Source organism: Phasianus colchicus, chromosome 18 (assembly GCF_987193195.1).
Source record: "Phasianus colchicus chromosome 18, bPhaCol1.hap1.1, whole genome shotgun sequence".
Lineage (NCBI taxonomy): Eukaryota > Metazoa > Chordata > Aves > Galliformes > Phasianidae > Phasianus > Phasianus colchicus.
In genome coordinates this window covers 7,776,082-7,798,989 of record NC_143453.1, presented here as the reverse complement: position 1 = coordinate 7,798,989, position 22,908 = coordinate 7,776,082, and the positions used below count along the sequence as shown (strand labels likewise).

The 22,908-nt window shown below is 47.9% G+C and overlaps 1 protein-coding gene and 1 long non-coding RNA gene across 2 annotated transcripts in view; one reads left to right on the top strand and one right to left on the bottom strand.

Annotated features, from left to right (window-relative positions):
* Nucleotides 1-3,955: 3,955 nt before the first annotated feature.
* On the bottom strand, nt 3,956-8,952 carry LOC149915531 (uncharacterized). Its single transcript, XR_016458745.1, has 2 exons — nt 6,648-8,952; nt 3,956-5,241 (listed from the first exon to the last, which is right to left on the bottom strand). It is a non-coding gene; the product is annotated as an uncharacterized LOC149915531 (long non-coding RNA).
* A 1,953-nt stretch (nt 8,953-10,905) lies between these two features.
* The window catches only part of SETD1B (SET domain containing 1B, histone lysine methyltransferase), a 46,046-nt gene continuing 34,043 nt past the window's right edge, over nt 10,906-22,908 (top strand). The window contains exons 1-6 of the mRNA XM_031592577.2: nt 10,906-11,301; nt 11,550-11,704; nt 12,106-12,204; nt 12,664-12,934; nt 15,801-15,913; nt 17,983-19,161. Of these exons, the coding sequence (XP_031448437.2) occupies nt 11,016-11,301; nt 11,550-11,704; nt 12,106-12,204; nt 12,664-12,934; nt 15,801-15,913; nt 17,983-19,161 (2,103 nt within the window). The 5' untranslated portion in view covers nt 10,906-11,015. The remainder of the gene's footprint in view (nt 11,302-11,549; nt 11,705-12,105; nt 12,205-12,663; nt 12,935-15,800; nt 15,914-17,982; nt 19,162-22,908) is intronic.

The following is a 22,908-nucleotide window of genomic DNA, read 5'->3' as shown; positions in this document are numbered from 1 at the left end:
GCATGGCCAGTGTGCTGTATTTTGAATCTTACCTTTCATTAAAACTTGAGCTCCTGGCTTTGCAGCAGTGGAAAAATAATTGAAGAATTTGAACACAGCAATGTCTCAGCCTGATACAGGAGGTGCTTAGGAGCAGGCTTAAGGCTTCTGGACTTCGCTGAAGCATGAATTCTCAAGCCAAATTCAATTGAAAACAAAAAGGTAAAGCAAAGTTAAGATCATCCAATGTGTTTCTGGAACATCAAGCACAATGACTAATTTCTGAAAAGCACGAAATGAGCAAGTATCTGCCAACACCATCCTACCTCTGGCCCTGCAGAGCTGTGTCTCCCAGATGTGCTGCATGGCTTCATAGAGGAACAGTGAGGAATTTATCAACACTTGCTGGCAGAGCTAGGTGATGCTGGATTTTATCCTCTACCTCTGTGCTGGAAAGCAAATCTGGAAGGATCCAACACGCTTTGTCTTAGGCGAGGTCTGTGGTTGTGTGTGGTTGGTTTCACCATGGGAACCGTCAGCAGAAGCGGGTTCAGGAGTGATGCACTGGCTTCCTCATGGCCATGTGAGCGCTGAGGGCTCTGCTACAGAACTGCATGAAATTCATCCACTTCAGATGCTTTTCTGTTGCTCCAAATCTGCAGCAGAGAGCAGTCCCTCAGGAGGGAAAGGGGCTGTAAACGGCTTCCCTTGGGGGCTTGTGCTTCCCAGAAGGCAGTTGGTAGATTCCATCAAACCTGAAATAGGTTCTGTTGTGCTTCTGTGAGAGAATTTTGAAAACTACATTTTAGATTTAGATTAGATGATGCTGGATATGGTTTGCTAAACACTTTTTTTTTTGGCCTTCCACTGCGTGAGGTGGGATGAAACCTGAACAATGCAAGTTTTTAGAAATGTTAATCAACACTTCATTAGCGATCCCTTAACCATCACTCTCCTGGGTACCTTGCCCTGGCAGGAAGCTCTCCTATCTTCTGGACAGAAATGTGAGAAACGGAGTAAATAGGGGAAGAAAATAAGAATAATGTGTGAGCTGTGAGAAAGAGGGCTGTGTATGAAATAAAAGCAGGTGTTTACTGAGTAGTGTATGGCACCAACATCCATGTGCCCAGTGTGTACTGTCACACGTCACTGGTACAGCCATGGCTAGTACAAACTCCCTGGGGAGGACAGCTACCACAGACTAAAGAGAAGATGGAATCCTCTGCTCATCTTCTGATGGGAGACACCATAACTTCTGCCTGCTTTTTGCTGAGTGCTACATACACAGGAAAAGCTGAGCAGCTTTGCTGGAATCTGGATGGAAGCTCATGTGTGGAGAACCAGAGAGGTTTGTGGCACGTGTGAGCGTCCTTGAGCAAAGTACAGAGCAGCCTGAGCCAAGCTGAGAGCAGACCTCACAAAGAACAGCAAGGCTGGGAGCAGGCTACTGAGTAACTCAGGGGGCAGAGAAATGAACTCAATTCTAATTATGTCATCCTGCTGCCCCTGATAGCATTTCCTGTGCATTTCTCTCTTCCTACACACGCTTCATCCTTCCTGTCTTGCGTTGTCACAGTAGGCACACCGTGAAGTTCCCAGTTGCTTACTGGGATTAACATAGCAGCTCTGTTTTTTTAAGGCAGGCAGATTCTAATTAAGCTTAGGGCTCTTGTCATGCTCAAAATGCCCCTTTGTGACACGCACCTGAAGCTACCTAGAAAGTATCAGTGCCCCCAGACCCTTAATGACCTTCCGTATCACAATAGTGTAGGCTGTGCCTGTTCAAAGACTCCAGACAAATGGATGCAAAATCAGCATCACTCCAAGTCAGAGATCTAAGATGAAATTTTCTAAGTATGAAACATATCCAGAGGAGTGTCTGTCAAGTTTTTTATTGGCTTGTCATAGACATGCACACAAATGGCCTGTAGCAAACCCTTCCCACTGTAGGACTGTGTGGGGACCTTAGTTTCCTTTTAGGGCTTGATTCTGAACGTGGGGAAAAGCATGCTCAGCCCCAGGCCTGGACAGATAAGGCAACAGCTGTAGGGCTTTGGTTCCTCTCCCCTACATTCCCATAGAAATGTGCCAGTTGAGTGTGCCTGGAGGATGCAAAGAGAGGAACGCAGAAGTCCTTTCCACCTGGCAGCCAACTGCACGTTAGGTGCTGAGACCATCAAGTGTTTTTTCATGTGGGCAGCTGAACAATGGTGGGACTGCATTCTCTTTCGGTCACAATAACCCTGAAGATGTTTGTGACAGTTTTTTATAACTCTTACACAATAAAGGAAGAGTTTGTGATAATTTCATGCCACAGGAACTACTTGTTAGATGCTGAGAGCAGCATCTCCCCACATGGCTGGCAGGTCTGCAGGGAAAAGGCAAGCCAGCGTGCCAGGGATGGAGCGAGCACTGCTCTGCATTGGCTGTTGCTGGAGGAGAGGGGGGAAACAGCAGCAGCAGTGATGTTGTGGATGCTGTGGAAACCAATTTTAGCTCAGGATTTGCAATGGCCTCCTTTCCTGAAGATTAGAACAAATGTATGGAAAAGGTACTTGGAGTTAAGACTTGCCTTGAAAAAAAAATCACAGAAAAGCTGAAGCAAGTATGAAAATAAATTAGGAATGAGGGGCAGATATGAGCAGAGCCTGCAGGAATCAAATCTAAACAAAAGGTAGGGGCTGGGCCGTCCAGTGAGAAAGCTGCAAATGGCAGGGGTCGGAATGTAAAACCTACAGTCCACTGAGAAACATGAAAGATGCTGTTGTGTTCCACACCTCCTTTTCCCGGGTGTAGCCGTCTCCACACAGTGAAGGGCAGTAATGAATCAAACTGCTTTCCTCTCCTCCTGTGTTTTCTATTCAATTATTCACAGGCTGTGCCAGTTCTGCTTTATTTCTCCCCTCCATATGCTGCACTCTTCTCCTGGGGTTTTTTATTCTGAACTGTGCCTTTGGCCTCTCTCCCATTTCTTTCTCCTCAGCATGTGCCCCCTGCTCTGCTATGATCTGCTGCCTTTGTAACCTCTGCTGTGCACATATGCTGGCTCTCCGTCCTTCCTTTGGCTCCTGGTCCGTCGAGTGTCCCTTTGCTTCACACCAGTGTTTTTGCCAGGGGGTCAGCAGCCAGCCAGCAAAGAAACAATTCTGCTATGGCCACTGCTCGTGCTTTCACGCTGCCAGCTCCTGTCTGCCGATCAAGGGGAACCAGTGCTTCTCCCCTTGCACAGCTGATTGGTAGCGAAGGCAAGGATGGCTCTGCAGCTGCTTAGCAACTGGGAGCTGCTGCTGTGCAGCCCTACAGAAAGGCAAGGGACAGTGCAGCATTTGCTTAATTCTGCACGTTCTGGCCCACTCGGCTGAAAACCACGGCTTAGTGGAGCAGCTGGGGCACTCCCAGCTGTCTTGACAAAAATAAATCAAGCTGAGGATCCTTGACTGCAGATATGGCAGCAACAGCAGCAATGTCAAGGGCAAAACTGTCTTTTTTTCGTGCCATAGGTTGTTTGCATTGTGCCAGTTAGAGAAAAATGCTCCACTTTGTAAGCTAAACTCATTCAATTTGATCTTTGTCATCACTTTTCTGGCTGTAATATTTTATGTTCCATCACTTACAATGAGAACGTTCCCTCTGTGTGCTGCATTTGTTCAAAAGGTTTACGGGTCTCCAGCTACCACCGCTTCAAAGCTGTTTAATGATAGATGTCCAGCACACAGGTATTGTAATGCATAAAAATCCTTTCAGATTACTTAACTCAATATTCATGTCCTTTTGATGCAAGCCCAGTGAATGTCAGATATGTCCAGCAATCTGACAGCTTTAGAATGTTGATTAGAATTGCCAACCTTCTTGATTTAATGATTTTTTAAGCCTGAAAGTACTGTAAACAATAATGAGTTGTACATGCTGATGTGATCATAGCATTTCAATAGTAGCTCCATTTCAAAGGCAAACAGCAACACAAAACATTCTGCAATTCAGATGTTGAAACAGCTTTTTATTCTTTAAAAGCTCAAGAATGATTAGATCTCTGAAAGCACGAGCTACCTATATTACAGAGGTGGCTTTGTCATAATAGTACCAGAAATAAAATGAACAGATGTAGCTTAGAAGGAAAAGAAAAAAGCCAGTCCTGGCAAATGCCCAACATGTCCATCAAAACCTGTACGGATCTTAAACAAAAGAAATGTTTGTTCCCCTGTTACATATCAAGCTATCTCTCTTTGTACTCAGGCACAACCACCCAGCAGAATGGTGGTTCCCCATCATTATGCAGCACACACAGCCCATGTGCATACAGCCATGCAGAGCATGTTGGAACACAGGTAAAATCTGCCAGGACGTGCATATTTTGGCTGAGAAATTCCTTACCTGTATGACGTGCCATACTTAGGAAAAGGTTAAAAATAGGAAACAAACAAACAACAAAACCACCAAAAAAAACCCAAACAAACTCAAAAAAACTCTGAACAGACAAATGCCCAATGCATATTCCAGCTCAGTAGTCCTTTGATATTTTTAGCCTAAAAGTTCTCTGTCATTTTCCCCCTCCTTCCTCCAACCTCAGTCAAATTTGACAGTGGGGAAGTGGGGAAGAAATCCCAAACATTTTTAGGTCTGGAAGAACAGCTGAGCAGAGTGCAGCAGAGGCAGCACTGGGCCCTGGGGGAAAGGCAGGTAGTCTCAGCTCCCCCCAGGGACAGTGCTGTCCCCTTGCCTAGCCAAACAGGGAAAGAACTGGAAGGACTCTGCAGGGATTTGTCTACAAATCCACAGAGAAGCAGTTTTGTGAGTTCAGCTGCTGAGCGAGAAACTGAAGTTAGCTGATAAATGCGACTATCACTAGTAGGGAACATGTAGAAGAGAGCTGTACTTCAACCCTTGTGAAGCATTTACACGATTATGAGAATATAAAATTAAGACGACATAATCACATGGAATAAAATCCATCCAATAGGAATATTTCAAAATGCAGTTGTCACTGCTGCGTCTTAGAGCTGTTATCTTTCTTTTATGGGTGTTGTAACTACCTGGTTTGGGCCCCACACTATTTAATGGCTCTGTCTGATACACAGCAGGCACACGTTTCAGTGTGCCCCATGGCTCCCCGCCAGCTCCTGCACTGGGCTTTCCTCCTGTGGATGGGTGTGGTGGGAGATGGCGTAGATCAGATCTCCTGACTCAGTGTTGACAAAACTGAGGCACACACCTGGAACTGGGACACTCCTACAGTAGAGACAGAAATGGTCTTTTGTCGATGAGCTGGAAGAAAACATAAAATATTTACCAGTCAGGTCTGTGGGTGACACGGAAGAGCAACAGCAGGATGTGTAAATAAAGGCCACTGCAAGCAGCGATGCTGCCTAAGGACTGCCCTTAAGAGCCAAGTGTCGGGCTGTTCAGAGACAGATGCAGTCCCACGGGAGGAGCAAGTTGGATGGCATTTTAGGAGCAGAGCAGGAAAACCAGCTGAGCACTGGGAGTTACCCCTGGGTGCGTAACAGAAACCTCAGCACACTGCTGGCACGGGTGGGATCGCTGCTGAATGCTCCGCCCTGCTCTGGATGCCCTGATCCAAATGGTGAAAAACTGGAGACGGAGAAGCAATATTTATGGGGCTGCTGAGTCTGGACCTGAGGGGGAGCTCTGCAAATCTGCAATGGGAGAGTTAAATCTGCGGATATCAGCCTGTACACAGCTCCATGGCACAAGGATCTGGAATGGAGCATTCGCTCAAGCAGACCGAGGTGCAGCAGCGTCAGCAACTGAAAGCAGAAGCTAGACAAAGCTCAGTTTAAAAGGTATCTTCATTCCATCTACCAGGTAGATTTTCATGGAAACAGTCTGCCAATTCTTACTTTATTCTCAGAGACCATTTTAAAAATTACAACCATGATCTTTTCTCTAAGATACAGGTATGCTATTGTTAAATTCTCTTGAAAGAGAAAAAAAAACAACACATTCCCAAATATCTTATGACCTGCATCATACAGGAAGTCAAACCAGACAAACCTAGGTCCCTTTTGTCCTTTATAATCTGCTAATCTAGTCTGCTTGCACAAGCAGCAGATTGTGACATGCAGACCTTCAACAGAAAGGATTCTGTGTACAAACCAGTCTGCAACAAAATGTTGTAAACAGTCCCAGTCATTGTTTGGCAGAGCGGCTGCATATTTGTTATTTCACTTTGCCTCTCAATCTAATTTGCTTTAGTCACATCACTTTGCCAAAGAAATTAAACAACTTCTTATTGATAACAGGCACTAAAATAATTACCATCAGAGTTTCTGACTCAACAACACAGGGGAGGAATGCTGCGGGTAAGAACAAACCCCACTGCTTTAAGAATGTGTATAGAGCGACCACGGGCCATTTGGAGGAAAAAATCTGTTTCCTTTCCCCTGAAAGATCTCTTTCTTTCTCTGAAGAGGCTCGGGCAGCAAACCAGGTCAGCCTAACCCGAGGCTGGAAGTCTGCTCTGACCTCTGTGTTCTTTAAGCACGCCGTACCAGAACGCTTCTCTTTTCAAATAGGAGGTTCAACCATTAAACCACCCACTCCAGGGAGCGCAACCGGTCTCAACCGCCTCGGCTGCTTTTCAACAACGCTGAACATTACAGTCATTTAGAAACCCTACAAACGTACAGAAATTTTCAGTTCAGACTTACAACAGCCATTTCCAGAAGCGCTGAGGACCCACGCAGAGCGCTGGCTCTGCTTTACCCCGCGGGGTTTGGCCGGTGTGGGCCCTGCTGTGTGCTGAGGAGCAGCCGGGTGTTCCAGCACCGTCCAAGCGGTGATGGATTGCGCACAGCAGCAGTCACGGTCCTGCGGAGACGTGCAGAGAGGTGCGAGTGCAGACAAAGCTGTCTGAGCTCCCACGGTATTATGGTCTGGCTGAATTGTTTCGAAGCCTGCGCTGCGTTAGGCAGAGCTAGTTTGCTTCGGGGTTAAGCAGACCAAAATTGAGACGTTAAGATCCTTAGATCTATTTAAACATCAGCTTAAAATCCAGGGAAGCTCATGGCCGGTGCTGTTTCAATCAGCCAATTCTTTAATGGCTTCGCATGCTGATTTAACTCATGATGATGCAAGCGACTGAAATATTGCAGCACAGCTCTAAGAACCCTGCAAACCCCAGGACGGCTCAGCACCACTCCGGCCATCGCGTCCCGTTCCAGGAGGCGTCCCACGTTCCCAGGAGCAGCAGAGGAGCACTGTGTCGCTGCCTGCTTTAACCAACGCCGCCGTCTCTTCCATGTGAGGGCAGAAGGGGCTCCAGCAGTGCTCCCATCATGGCTGCTGGCGGGGCTGGGCGCAGGGATGGAGCCAGCCTTGCATTTTTCCTTTTTTTTTTTTTTTTTTTTTCCTTTGGAAATGTGTTCTGTGTTGTGTGGACAACAGCTTCAAGACCAAAAAGGGGATGGGGATGAAAGGAAGAAGGAACAAGTAAAAATAAAAATTAAGAAACGAGCGTAACCTGACGTTGTTGCCACAGTACCTCCTTCGCAGGGCAGCTCAGCGCGGGGGTACCGACCCGGCAGCGCGACTGGACCCGGGCAGCACTTACCTCATCCCTCCCACCGCTGGGCTGCATGGCCTGGCCCAGCTACCCTTCTAGGTGGGCTTTGTGTGCCTTCCGCCCGCCGAAGCCGGGCTTTGCTATCTGATTTGAGGGAGCAGCTCAGCAGGGCCCGGGGCTGAGGGCCGGGGAGGCCGCGGGGCTCCTCCCCACCATTGGCGGCCACGGGCGGGCGGAGGCGGCCGCCGCTCTGCCGCACCGGCGGTGGGGGGAGAAGGAGGAAAACAGCGCAGAGCCATGTGACGGCGGCGGGGAGCGCTCCCCCGGCACGTTGGCTCCAACTGCTCATTAGCTTGCCTTCTTCCCCCCCCCCCCCCCCCTTCCTCCTCCCGGCCCCCATTTTACAGTTGGGGGGGTGGTGTTTGTTCCTCTTTTTTTCTCCTCCCTCTGCATTTAGGCTGCTTTCAGCCTTAGGTATTTATAAAACCGGCTGGAGGAAGGCTGAGGGGCGGGCTGCGTTATTTATAGGTGCCCAGCCCGCAGGATGCGCGCTGCCTTTGTCCTCCCCCCGTCCCCCCCCCCCAACCCCCACCGCCTGGAGCCCCGCCAGCCCCGCGCCGCCCGCTGCCGCAGGGCGCTCCCCGCCGCCGCCATCTTGTGCGCCGCTCCCTGCTCTCTTTCTCCTTCCACAACCCCTCACAAAGCGATGGGGGAAGGGGGAAAGAAGAAAAAGAAAAAAAAAAAAGAGAGAGAGAAAGGAAAAAAAAGGGGGTGGGGGGTGGGGGAATAAAAAAGGCCGTTTCCCTGCAGTGATCGAGACGCGGAGCGTCGGGAGGCAGTGGGGGACCCAGCGCTGAGGAGAACGCGGCGCTGAAGAAGCAGCCATGATGGCGGCCGCCCTCACACAACACCGAGCGCGACCCGGAGCGCCCTGCCAGCCACCAGCCGCCCTTCCCGGCGCGCGGGACGCGGTTTCTCCACAGGCTTTCACACAATAAAAGCACCAGACTTCGGCGGGGAGGCCATTTCGTGGGCTGGGTGGCCGCACTAAAGCACAAGCGCTGTGAATTACCAGCTGCGTCACGGCTCTCTCCAACTGTAGCGCACAGGCGGCAAAGGGTCTCTCACTTGGAAGGCAGCTCCCTCACTCCGGATTTACTTCCAGACCTCATTTTTCCCCCCTCTCTCCACCTCACTGCCTCGGTATGAAGGATTTTACAGTGCTTTTCAGTGAGACATCCGCCATTACGACTCACCACCCCCCCCTTCCCTCTTGTTTGCTTTTTTTTTTTTCCTCCTCCATCTGCTGTAATTAGACGGATAAACATGTAAGGGAACCCTACCACCGCCTTTTCGCCTCTTTTAAAAGCAACTACAGTCCTCACAGTCTGCAGGCAGACATTTTTTCCCCCCCTTTTGTGCCTCTGCCATGGATTCACGGAACAAAAAAATAACCAACCAACCACACACACACACACAAAAAAAGGACAGTTCTGCAGACAACCACACAGAAAGAAATCCTTCCTTGAAAATAGGACCTTCCTGAGGTCTTGTAGACATGTCTGAGGAGAAGGAGACCGCCAGGACGACCCTTAGGATCCCTCGCCCAGGACAGTAACACGGGCCTGGTCCGTATGTTCCTCTGAGGGCAGAAGGGTGTACTCACCACGCACCATAGTTGAATGCAGCTCTGAAGGTGATGTTGTTATGTTGTTACGCTTTTTTTTGGTTTGTTTTGGCTTTGTTTTTAAATACGGCTATAGATAACTGATCTGTATCACCACGTCTCCCGTACAGTTTTTGCAAGGCAAAGCAGATCATGGTGAGATGGTTACGGAGCTTTGTATGGCTGTGGCTTAGCATGAAAGAAACACCAAAAAACGACCAAAAAAAAAAACAAAAAACCCAAAAAACCGACCAAAGCAACAAAAAGCGATGTATAGCATCTATAGGAAGCGTTGTGCAGCTCTGCTGAACGACCGTACACAGTGAAGAGTCCTGCTCAAGGCTGAGCTCGATGCAGATCACACAGAAAAAGGACGCGCAGTGCTTTTCCACAGAGCACACGGCACAAAAAGTGCTCTCCTGGAGACCTGGGCAGCGTTCACTGGTGGTAAACAGCCTCAGGCAGCTTTGAGCTAAAATATCTTGCTTTCTAGGTTAAATATTCCAAAAGCATCAATTGGTTTAGAGCAACAGACAAGAACATAGACATGCAAGGCTTAGAAATAAGGACCACTTCGGTAACATTAACATGAAAACTACACTTAGCAAGGACAGAATGGAGTGGGTACTTACAACGTAAAAGAAAAATCTTAAAATTGCCTTTTTTTTTTTTTTTTTTGCCAGAAATCAGTATTCCTATGTCTATAGTTAAAACATTACCTTCAAGCACGAGAGGAGTTAATAACAATGGCCAGGAATTAGGTGTTTAACACAGGAAATACCTCCTAAAATTTATTGTGCAGTCATCACAGAGCTCTATCAAGCTTTAAAAACCCCCAAAACCGAGCAACAACAGAAAAAAAATCATGTATTTACTCTGTTTTTGCATTCAAAATTGTTACTGCTGACATAGGGTGTGCCATGACCTAGTTACACAAGACAAAGATGGATCCCGAATCATAAGGGAAAAATCCGAAATCTTTTTAAAATCTTCCTTCTTCTGTGAGTCCTTTGCCAGAATTAACACCCCCCCGGGCGCTCCTGCCAGTGGACGGAGTGGATTCACATGGAGGATCCCCTTTTGGAACAAAGAAAAGCCCACTTGGCCATTGCGTTCCATTGCAGAAAGATGGCCGCCTGGTCTCTCGGCCTCTCCTTAGCTGTCTGCTGAAGGATGTTTTTAGATCGCCGTCTAATAACTCAAGCCAAATGCAAGCCGCGCGCCGATTGGCTGCGGCCGCCCGCTGCCTTTAACCAGCCAATTGCCCGACCGCGGCCGAGCTGCGGCCCCGCGCCCGCCGGCAGCCGCGCCCGCGCCATGCGCCCGCCGCGCCCGCCCGGCTCCGCGCCCCGGCAACCGGCGGGGGGACCGCGCCGCGCGGCCTTTAATACCTAAAACAAAATGGAAGCTCCCCGCTGATTGGCTGCCGCCGGGCCCGGACCTTTAATAAGCAAAACTACCCCCCCCCTTCTCCTTCAGCTCCCCCCCCCCTTTTTTTTTCTTCTTTTTTTCCCCTCCCCCCGCAAACAGTGCGGTGCTGCCGTGCTCCACCCGCGGCCTCCGGGCCCTGGGAGCGGGCTGTGTTTTGGAGGGGGTGTCGGAATTTCCCCCGAGTGCTTCCCCCCAAAAACTTGTCCCACCTCTAGGTCCATCTTGTTTAGAAACACTTTGCGCTAAGGTAAACGCAGCGGGCAGATTCCACGCTCCCCCTTTGACGGCCTTAAGCCCGGGGCGGGGAGGGGAAAAAATACCCGCAGCCCGACAGCGGCCCATGCCGCGGCGCTCGGCGGCGCTGGGGCGGCGGTGGGGCGGCCGCGGGCCGGGGGCTGCGCGCTGCGGCCGCCGTGAATGTGCAGGCGGCGGAGGGCGGTTAGGCGTTCGCGGCGCTCGCAGCGGTGTATTGTGGGAGGCCGCCGCCGCCAGCAGCGAGCACACACAATATGTGGTGGCTCGCGAAAACGGGAGGCAGGAGCCTGGCGGGCAGCCCGCGCCGGTAACCGGCCCCATGTGAGACGGGGAGCTCGCCTTTCGCCGCCCGGAGACGATCGGCCGCCGAGCGCGATGTCTTTCCGAGAGATCAAGGCGGGGGAAAAAGCCAAGCACCCTGAAGATCATGGCAAAAAGCAGAGTTCAAGTGAGACTGGGTCTTTTTTTCCTCCTTCTCTCTTCTCTTGTCTTCCTGGGGTGGAGGGGGGGGGGGACTCAGCTGGCGGTCCCCCCCCATTTTAGGGTTTGCTTCGTGGTGGATTTCCTCCCCGCCGGGGTGTGGGGCTCGCTTTAAAAAAAAAAAAAAAAAGGCTCTTTGTTGAGTATTTTTTTTTTTTTTAACTTCACGCTTTTCCGTGTGTTTTGTCTTTCCCCTCTCCGCTCTCCCTTGCCCAGGTTGGATCAACGGAATGGAGAACAGCACCCAAGCCAGCACTTCTGTCGAGAAAAGAAATCACCATTGGAGAAGTTACAAGTTGATTATTGACCCGGCTCTGAAAAAAGGACAGCACAAACTCTACCGCTACGATGGGCAACATTTCAGCATGCCGGTGAGTGGGGGGGGGGGCTGGATTTCCCCCCGCTGTACCGTGCCCCCCCTGTCCTGCACCCCTCCTGTTTTGGGGCTGGGGTCCCCCGGGGTAGCAGATCCCTATGTGCTGGGGGGGGGCTGGGGACAGCCCCCGGAGTGAGGGCCACCTGACATTGTGCATTCAGCTGTCAGGAGCCCAGCACTGAGCCCCAACCTGCAGCTTTCTTTCTGTGTTTCCAATCTGTGTGCATTTCCCAGCAGTATTGCAATTTGACACGTGTGTGTGTGTATGTGTGTATGTGTTTCTCTTCCCTTGAGACAGCCCCTGCTTCCTCGGGGTTTATGTTTTTGTTTTATTTCTGCCTTAAATTCCAAACGCTGTTATTGTCGCTTTTGTGCTTTTTCTTCTCCTCCTCCCAGAACTCGGGAATCGCTCCTGTGGATTGTGTCAGGGATCCCAGAATAGGGCGAATATGGACCAAAACGAAGGAGTTGGAGCTGTCTGTCCCCAAATTCAAGGTACCGCCCCTGACTTTCAGATTTAGCTTTGTATTCTTGTTTACCCGGGAGTGTAGCCCAAGTTCCCAACAGTTTAATGAACCATTTAAATGACAGTCCCATTCCTATTAACATTATTATTTGGCAAACCGTTTCACAATAATCCTGTTCCATAAAGACCACGAGCCATCGGCGCAGCTGCCTAACGAGGTGGCTGGGAGCTCTGAGCTGTGTCTGGGGGCTTCCCTTGGGTGGGGGGCAGCACGGGAGGGGGGGTCCTGCTGACAGCACTGCTCCGTATTCGGGGACAGAGTTATTTCAGTGCGTGGCCGGGCTCTTCCTCAGAGGCTGCTTTCTTTCCCTGAAGTTTGCAGGAGGCTTTAACCCTCTCCCTCCCATGCCTTCCCAGTGCTCTTCTCTCTGTTCTCTAACGATGCCGATTATTTGTATTGCCTTCCCTTCCCTTGTGCCTGCTTCCAGATTGATGAGTTTTACGTGGGGCCAGTGCCTCCCAAGCAGGTCACCTTTGCCAAGCTGAATGACAACATTCGCGAAAACTTTTTAACCGACATGTGCAAGAAATACGGTGAAGTGGAAGAGGTGGAGATTCTCTACAACCCCAAGAACAAGAAGCACCTGGGCATTGCCAAAGTGATTTTTGCCACTGTCAAAGGTGCTCGGGAGGCTGTCCAGCACCTTCACAACACTTCTGTCATGGGCAACATCATCCACGTGGAGCTGGATACAAAAGGTGAGGGGCTCGTTTTGGCCTCGTGTTGGTGGCTGGCAGCACCCGTGCTCTTCCCCTGCTAAAGCAGCCCCTGCTGCAGCCCCGAGGGCTTGGCGTTATGAGTATGGAGGGAGCTCCTTTCCCCTTGCGTGTGTGTTGCGTTTTGGGTCCTTTGCAAGTCACATGGAGCACAATGTGTTGTCTGTTGCTAGGAGACAGCCCTGTAGTTTGCAAAATGCTGCCATCCTGCCCTGTCCACAGGGTCCTGGCTGTGCTCAGCCTCATCCCTGGGCTGCCATCCCCCCACAGCTTGGGGTGTTTGGGTTTTTGTACAGAATTTGTGCTCTTGGTGCTCTGAAGTGGGGATTCTGGCTGTGGGTGCTGGCTGCTGCGTGCCTGGCATTTCATTGATGCTTAGCAGCAAACTACAGGCTGGCAGCACAAGCATGCCCAACACTTGACAGCGTGAGTGTGCATGCAAGTGAGTGTGCAAGTGAGAGGCTGTCTTAAAGCAGCAGGACCCCCGTGTCCCAGCCAGCTCCTGGATCCACCCCTGAGCTTGAGTCCCATAAGCCTTCTGGTGGTGTGGAAACATTGCATTGCTTCACTGTCAGTGAAGGACTTTGCTAAAATGTATCCAAAGCTTAACCATTGTCTAAAGCTGAAGATGTGTAGCAACCTCAATGTAAATCAGCTGTCTCTTGGAGTTCTGTCTTGCAAATGTTACATTTCTAGTTTAAAGCTGGTTTGTTGCACCCTTCACTGGGAAGAGGGCATTGTTAGCACCATTTTCTTAGAAAAGAGAAAAAAGTGCATTGCTGATGCATTTGTTCTGCATTGAAAGGCTTTAACAATTTAGTGTGCAATCTGTACAGCAGTTGGCATGCCACACGTGGTAAGAGGGTATAGTAAGACCTTAATTGACATTTTGGATCCCCAGCAGAAACAAAATCACAGTAGTAGCTCAGTGCTTTCTCTTGTAAGCTAACATTGTCTTATATATATATGCTTTGACATTCTGTTATCATTAATATTTACAGGCAGGCTCTTTCCCCTGCTTACTTTGAAATTGAAAGGTAAATTACATTTTTAAAAAGAGTTAACCATTTGTAATGTAAGCTAAAGCAGGCTCATAAGTAGTGGATGTCTTAATGACAGGTGTTTAAACATGCTGATTGTACTGCATTCCTCCTGATTTTCCTCCGTTCATAAACTACTCTGCAAGTCTTGAACAGACAGCTGACTTTTAATGCTTCTCTTTCTTGGGAGAGAACATCAAAATCTTCATTTTAAATTGCATTTTTGTTTTGTTTGCCATCTCGGTCCTTCCAATGTTTCTTTTTTTTTTTTTTTCACAGCTGCATCTATTCCATTCTAAAAGAGTAGCATTAGCAGGTTTAGGTTATTCTTCATATGTATGTGTCTGTACATTTGTAAAATAAATATTAGCAGCAAAAGTGTTTTGTCTGCCTGGCCTGAGCACAGGCTTGGGAATCTGGAACTAATAACTCAATTCCCATATCTAAGGTGGGCTGGTTTAAAGCACGTTCTCTGCCTCAGTGTATCCTTCTGCAAAATGGACATAATAAAGGCCTGGCCTTAGAGAAATAGCTAAGAATCATTACACACAAAGCTCCTTGAAAATGAAAGTGTAAGTTTTCCAAGAGGAAATATGAAACTTTCTAACAATTATTTGACATTTCTTTTAAAAACAGTTTTAAAGTAAACCCAACAATTCTGTATTCACAGTGCTATGGTTTCCTGGGGATGTGCAAGTGTTAATGATTCCGAGCATCTTAGGCCTTGTCTTGAAGAAATGGGTTTTTGTTATGACTTCAGTTGAACACTTTGCATAGTTGATAATGTGGCTCAAGGCTTTCTGAAATGAAATCTGAGAATAAAATAACTTCATCTGCAGTGTTTATTCAAAATAAATCAGTCCTTTCCATGTGCAGAATCATGCTTTGCTTTTAAATTGCACAGTGATTCTTAAGAAGCATGGAGTTTGCTCCTGCAGGGCCTTTCCTTTAGAAATGTTGACCTATTTTAGGGGAGATGCCTGTATGCCAAGCTCAGGTGTTGGCCCTTCCATTTCTGTATGTGTTCTTTATCTTCCAGAGCAAAAGTCAGACAGTCTTGGGGTCTGGTTCTGCTCCTTTCAAAGTGGGTGACAAGTTTCTTAGTGGCTGCAAAATAAGAAGGTTTGGGTTACTAAACTACAAAATAATGAAAAATCTAATATTAACAAACTGTGTCTTCTCTAGAATTCAGAGATTTAGTAATGAAAAGGCTATCAGTAGCAAGATGGGGGGGCATTTTGGTTTTCTAGCTTTTATTCTTTGAAAGATGGTATCGAGCACACACCTTGAACTAAGGAAAACAAATATCAGTGTCTTTTTGGAAAGCAGTGCTAATGGTTTTGTCCTCGGCATTCCCAGGCACCTTGTTTGCATTTATAGCAGCCAGTTTCTGACAGCAAGGTGTGTTAGCAGAGCATTCTGGAGCAGCTCTGGGTGTTGGCAGAGGCTTGTCCCTTCGGTCAGAGTTTCACTTCTTAAGTCTGCAAACTATTTGCTTGGCACTTTGGAGAGGAGGGAAACTGCTGCTCTCCAGAGAGCGTGGTAAGGAGTAGAGCTGCCAAGCAGACTGAGAAGAGGAAAAAAGGATTTGGGAAACCTCTCTTTGTCTTGGCTTGGGAAAGGAGCGTCTGACTTCACTTGGCCTCGCAGATTATTTAGAGATGATCTCTACAAACTCAGAGGTGTTGCTTGCTCTTCTGTTGCAGGGATGCAACAGGCTGGGAGTGTTAGTAAATATAAGGAATGCATATTTTTACATAGGCCATATTATTTTGGTTTTTAAAACTCTTCTATTGTGGTTTGTGCAGGTGAAACCCGCATGCGATTCTACGAACTGCTTGTTAATGGTCTTTACACTCCTCAGACCCTGCCTGTAGGCACTGAACAGGATGCATCGCCAACTGTGAACGAAACCCTCCAGGTATGGTTTGCTTGGTTTTTGTTTAAGAGTAGCTTCTCCAGAGTTTCAAACAAACTCTTCACTGAGCTTTGCTTTTTAAGACTTTTAGTTTAGCTTCGTTTTTTTTCTGTCCGGTCATAGTTTTATGTTACTAATCTACATTTAAATACACCTTGATCATATTGCCACAGAAGATGTAACTGTGAATGCAGTGCATGTAGCTAATCTGTATGCCCACATTTGCATAGTGGTACATGTTCTTTGTCTTTTTGAATGAAAAATATCTATAGAACCAACAGTATGTGCTGTATTAATGCTAGAAATTCCGGCAGTTAAGAGGATGATGGGATCAGGTCTGTCCCTGACATTATTCCCTTGAAGACAGGAGGAGTGATTTACAGTGCTACATTTGGCCTAGCATCTGCAGTACGTAATTCTTAGACCATATATTCTTCAGCTAAAAGAGAAGAAACATCAGATCTTGAGTAGTGGCATCAATTCACCAGAATCTTAATTAATCATTGGTATAGGTTTTAAAAAAAGGCAGTCAGCAAAATACCTGAGAGCTCCTAGGGTTTCCTCAGTACTTAGGGAACAAATCTCTGTATGGATTTGTCCAGGCAACTGCTCCTCTACAAACCCCACTGCAGTGAGGGGGGCAAAGGAAACAAAGCCTGTTGGTGTGGTTTCCTCAGCCCCCTTAGTTGTTCTCAATGTCCTTTGGCTCTGATCATTGCTTAGAAACTCACTTCAAGGCATCAAGTTTTGAAAGAGATTTTTGAAGCTTATAAGTATAAAGTTTTCCTCTCAGCCTCTTTGTGCTCTTATGAATTCCTAGAATGCCATAATATCATTAATTTTGTAATCAGATGTTTTCAGGACAGCTTAATAGCTGTGAATTGAATATAAATATCCCACTGATCTGAAAAATCCTAATGTCCATGTGATCATGGTCTTGACAAAGGATCACACTAGGAGCAGAGTCTGCATAAGTAAGTGGATGAAATGCATGAGTGTAGCAGGCAGGTGTGAGCTCAGGGTGGGTTTAGTGGTGCTGGCGTGTGATGAGCAGATCATGGGAAGGATCCCTTTACCTACCTGTCTGTGGGAAAGCAGCAGCTACTCTGTGGTCTGACCACTGGGACGTGGTGTGCTGCTGGGGAGCTGGAGCTGAGCCCTGCCTCTTTCTACCAGGAGGATTCACGGTGAAGCTCTTGCTTTGCTTTATGGAAAATTGATTCTGGCGCTGATGTTTAGCAGGGCACTGTTATGACTCAGCAGTGTCTGAGTGGGAGCAGAGCTTCTCCTAGAAACCCCCTGGATGCGCCTGTGAAGTCAATTGCAGAGCAATTACTTGGTTGTTCTGCAGAACTGTAGGGTTTCAGTTTTCAAATGCCGTATTCAGTAGCACTCTACCTGAGCATTGTCTTGATGGAGAGGTTTAAAACCTATTTTTAGCAGCTGGGAACTTTCTCAGTCTTTTACACCTGTAGCCTTCTTCATTGTTTCAGGCAAATGTTTGGTAGCAAGGTAGTGGTGTGCAGCTCCTTAACCAATGAAAGGCATGTTGCCTTCTGCAGGCCTCCGTTTTCACATATGGGCTTGATATAAAGGTTTGATTGCAGGTTTGCTGTTTGCTGATTTGGATGTTTGGATTTGTTTGCAAAAAAAGTTAATTTGATCATATCTCAGAAACGTTCTCGAACTTTCTCGTTGTTGTGCAGGATTTTGTCATTTTCTTCTCTGTTTGCAATTTAGACAAGGCGTACAAATAGAAATTTAAATTCTTATGAAGCATTTATGCAAGTCTGCTGTTCACCTGATGCTCTCAGATAGAGCTTTTGAAGAATACTATTTTATCGGCTTCCTTCCTCCTCCTCTTAGAGTCCCTCTCTTTGCTTGCCATTTTCAAATCAAAGGAATGGTTTGTAGTGGATAATGGTTTGTGTTTTCAAGGATGTTCTAAACTATTTTTTTGTCATGGAAATCAGTGCAAACTCCCAGGGTACTCCTCAGAAAACCAGGTGGATTAGACAAATAGCATCTAAAAAGTGTGTGTTTAGGTGCTTTTCTCTTTTCTATTTTTACAGTTGACAGATTCTCTGAAGCGCTTGAAGGACAGTAACCTTTCCTCTGCGGGATCATCTGTCACCCCAAACAGCAGCACACCGTTTTCCCATGACACAGCCTATTCCAGCTGTCGGCAGGACACCCCAAACTCGTTCAGTCAATTCACCCCGCAGTCCCAAGGAACGCCCCACACCCCACGGTTAGGGACGCCGTTTTCCCAGGATTCCACATATTCCAGCCGTCAGACGACGCCAGTGTACCACTTTGGGCAGGACAGTGGGTACAAACACAGGAGACATGAAACAAAATTTACAGATGCCTACAACCGTCGACCGGGAGGACATCACTATGTTCATAATTCTCCTGGAGTTTTCCGCGGGACAGAGCATCAGTTCAGTACGTTCAAATCCCATCAGCAGGAGCCAGTTCAGTTCTCTCACACTCCTCCCCTGAGCCACTCGAGTTCTTCGAGTTACAAGTCTGCCTTCTCTCCTTACCAAGCACCAGCCGTATTTCCCCAGTCTGAGGAGCAGCCGTTTGCCCAAACTTCCAGGGAAGCAGAATACCGAAGATCTGCACCGCCTCCCACCGAGATGGTCGTAGAAAGCAGTGCTGCCACCAGCGCTGATTTTGCTCCAGTGAAGGAGAAACCAGAGGAACCTCCACCCTTACCAGATTCAAACTCTGCTCCTGAGCCGAGCGCACCATCCTTCTCTCAGACCCCTGAGAGGAGTGAGACCCCTGGCACCCCCACCATGGAGTCTGAAATGCAGCATAATAGTTTAGACTCAAGGATTGAAATGCTCTTAAAAGAACAGAGAACAAAGTTACCTTTTCTTAATGAGCATGACTCAGATAATGAGGTCCGAATGGAAGGTAGCCCTATCTCCTCTTCCTCCTCCCAGCTCTCTCCCATCCCAATGTACGGTTCGAACTCTCAGCCCGGTTACAGAGCTCAGACACCTTCCTCACGCCCTTCCAGCACAGGCCTGGAGGACATCAGTCCCACACCATTACCTGACTCTGATGATGATGAGCCCATCCCTGGGACTGCTTCTCTGAATCAGAATTCCAGGGGTACATCAGAGGCCAGCATGACTCCCATCGATCAGCTGAACAGGACCTCCAAAGTTGAGACCTTGGAGGTTAAAGAAATGGTGCCTGGTGACCAGACTCCAATATCGGAAAAGATGGACGAGGTAAGTGAGCTGGAATTTGAGCTACAGTGCTTCAAACCTGGGCAGGGAGCAGCTCTTTATTTTTGTGTCATTCAGAATGTTGGGTTCCTGGTGGCTTTTTCTTTTACTCAAAGCATCTCTCAGTGAGTTGGATGTGACATGTGTTCACATGGTTTTTTGGTTTGTTTGTCTACTGTAATTCATAATTTCAGCAGAACAAGCCATGGAAGTTTGGCCACTGCTCATGCTGTGGATGTCCCAAGCGCTTAAGGCACTGGAACAGTTAGTTGAGTGCTTTCTGCCATTGCTCTGCTCCCTGAACGTGGGTGTGTATGTATGCACACACTTGCTTAACGGGGCTTTCATGTTATGCTGAACTATTGAATGTATACTTTGTTTGATAGCTCTCCAGCTATTTATGCCATCTGGTTTGAACAGAAGACAGTTGCTGGATTTTAATACTCCCTTCACTCAGTTCAGGGGGAGGTAACTGGCTTGTGGGGGATGTGCTCCACTGAGTCTTCCAATAATAGAGCAGAACTTGCTGCCTCTCCTGGGGCATTTGTGGCTGAAGGGACAGCAGAGCTTAACAGTGTGGAATGGTGCCAGCAGACAGAAATTATGTTGCATGGAACGTCTTTTTGGGACCTCTGTTGCAACAAATGTGAGTATAGCTTCAGTAGACGTGTCGTATCTATTCGGCTGTGTCAAGAAATGGTCAAAACAGAGTTCTTTGCAAATAACAGACCCCTTTCCCTACGCATTTATAGTAGTAATAAAAACAAATGAAACTGTGTGGTGTAAAAGAACTCTTCAGTAAGGAAACCTCTTCCATCCAGGAAGGCTTGTCTTGTGTAAATGTCCTGAGCATGAGATATCAGTTCCATTTACTCATGAAAGTTTCTGGTGTTCAGCTGGCATTTAGTGGGTTTCTCCAGTGGTTTGCAGTGATGGGGCTTTCACCCCGGAAGTGGCTGCATTTCAGGGTAGGGGGGAGCTGCTCCCATGAGTGCAGACTTTGCAGAGTGCTGATCTGGAGGGAGGGTGCTGCTGCATTAACATTGTGCATGTCTCAGTGTTAAATAGGAAAAAATGTCACTGTTCTGGATGCTTTATTTTTTTAATGTGTGCCTTTCCAAACCTGCCAGCTCTTGCATTGCCAGTGAGTCTTTGAAAGAATTTGGTTACTTAAAGTCTCATTGATCTAGACTGATCCATGTTCCTGGGCCAGGGAGGCTGGTGGGACTTGAGAATGTGTTAATGAGCAACAAGGTTTTGATTCCTTATGCTTAGCCTGGAGGGCTTAAGAGGGGATACCCTAATGTGCTAAAAAGAAAAAAATAAAATGAGGAAGGTATCTCTCCTCTCCTGGCTGTTCTGGGCATGTGTCTGCTGTCCTTACTCTTGTGCAACAGAGTTGCAGCCAATTATAAAGGCGTTTGGGAAGATGGATGAATGCCAGCATGGTATGTGGGGTCAGGCGCTCTGTAGCTGCAGTCAGCACGGGAGCACTGGTTGGGTGTCACGTTTGCAGGTTGTGATGTGGGGCAGTGGCGTGCCGGGCGGTAGAGCTTGTGTTAGGTCTTTGTCTCTCCTTAATGAGATGCTGGTGTCAGAAGTTCATGTCGGTAGCTCTGTGGTACAAAAGGATATGAAAGCCTTGGTCTTCTGCAGAAATTTCCGAGCAGGTCTTGCTGCCTTAATTGTCTCTTCCCCACCCCAAAAAAAGTTTGCTGTTTGCTGTAGGAGCTGTTTATTTAACCCTGCTCTTGGTTACAAATCACGCTAAGCCATTCTGGTGTGTTTGAAAAGTTGCCTGTGCCTTTCTTTGCTCTATCTGATGCACAAAAACCATCTCCATGTGTTTTCACTTCCTTCCTCCACCCTTTTCTCCTCCCACCCCCCCAAGATTTTGCTTTAGAAAAAGGCTCTCCTGGCTTCCCTCTCTTTGGCGAAGGAGTGGAGCTGAGCGGTGACTTAACATAGGCTGAAATTTGAGCTGCAGCTTTCCAACTGAGCTGGAGAGGGGCACTGAGGCTGTCTGAGGGCTGGAAGCTGAACCTCGGGCTCCAGCCCATTGTGATAGCACTTTTCTGCTCCTGGGCTGTCAGGCTGCTCCGTACAGCAGAGGGAAGGCAAGACCAAATGCTTCTAGCAACTGTGCGGTATGGGAAGGCAAGCAGAGATGAGACATGAGTGTGGGGAGGGATTATTAAGTGTCATAAGGAAGCAATAAAGGGCACAGAGTTTGAATTGACTTGCTTCATATTTGGCTTTCCCTGAGGGTCTGAGCAGCCCTTGGGCTCCAGCTGGAAACATCACAGCACTCCCAGGGATAATGTGAAGTGCAGGGAGATTTTCCTTGAAACAATAGCAGCTTTTGAAGGATGTAATCCTGTTTCCCATTTAAAAAATTCAGGATTTTTGGCAATGACAGCTAATAGAGTAATACTTTTCCTATAGGTGTCAAACCGTCATGCAGGTTAAACTCCCCAGACTTGCCTTGGGTATGGAAGGTACTGCCAAGGCTGACGATGACTCTGATTTATCCTGCCAGATCAGAATGTTGGTTTTCTAGATCCAGGACGATGTTGCTAAGCCCGAGACCTTGGCTGCCAGAGGGAAATGGCCAGGGCAGGGTGCATGCAGTGCAAGTTGAGAGTAGATAAAGGTTTCCTGCACTGGCTGCACAACCTGCAAGCCAGCACAACAAGCAGAGGGGAGGGTCTTCAAAGAACCAGAAGATGTCAAGAAAGGAAAACAACTGAGCTGTGTAGTTATTTTAATAAATTTGAGGGTAGCAGTGTGCAAACTTTCCTTCCTGCATTCCTGAAAGCTAACAAGGAAAGGACTGTGATTTCTTTTTCATAGGATCTTACTGTGCTGTTTCATAAGTGCAGAGGTTAAGTACGTACCATTTCACGCTTTGACATCCCGTTGAGCCAGGTCGTGTTTTTGCTTGGCTCGTTACAGGAAGAGGCCCTGCCTGCACTCCGGGGATTATAACAAGTCACCGTGCTGTGTATCGATGATGCCTTTCATGTTTCAGCTGATGAAGGTGTTAGTTGGCGTGCACAGCCTGTGTGTAACAGGAAGACCGTGTGATTGACGATTGTATTTTTCCAGATTGACGAGCACAAAAATGCTTTTGAACCAAGAATCAACAGACTCGTGTCTTCCTGGTGATTTGACTGAGCAACTGGGTACTGTGGTGGGAGGAGAGCCAAAGGTATTCCTGAAAATAAAGATCCTGAAATGCAAACGAGGTGCCAAGCAGTCCTGCTGTGGAGTTCAGCGAACAGTCTGGGGACAAATCTAGGAGTCTCACAGTGCATGGCCCTGGAGATACCTGACAGCCACTGCTGTCACTTGTGCTCTGCGCTGGGCTGTTGTGATGTGCTGAATGCTGTGCTGGGTGCTGAGGTGCTTCTCACAGTGTGGTGCTGACAGCTCTGTGCCAAACTGGTGGCTCAAGCTTAGCCCCACAGCGAGTGACCCCTGAGATTACATCTGGGCTGAATTTGCACTTTGCATCCAGTCTTTGGGCTCTTGTGTGATCATGGTCAGAGTTGTGGAAGAAATGAATATAGAAGGGTCACTTTGTCCCTCTGGAGCTGTAGCAGGGTGCATTGCCATCCTCGGGACACTGCATTGTGTCTTGTGTCATGTCCCCATCCAGACCTAGCTATGGGCCAGAGGCTGGTGAATGATTCCCCTCTTCCATCGAGCTAAGTTCAGCCTCAAGTTGTCATGAACATGTAAGAGAGA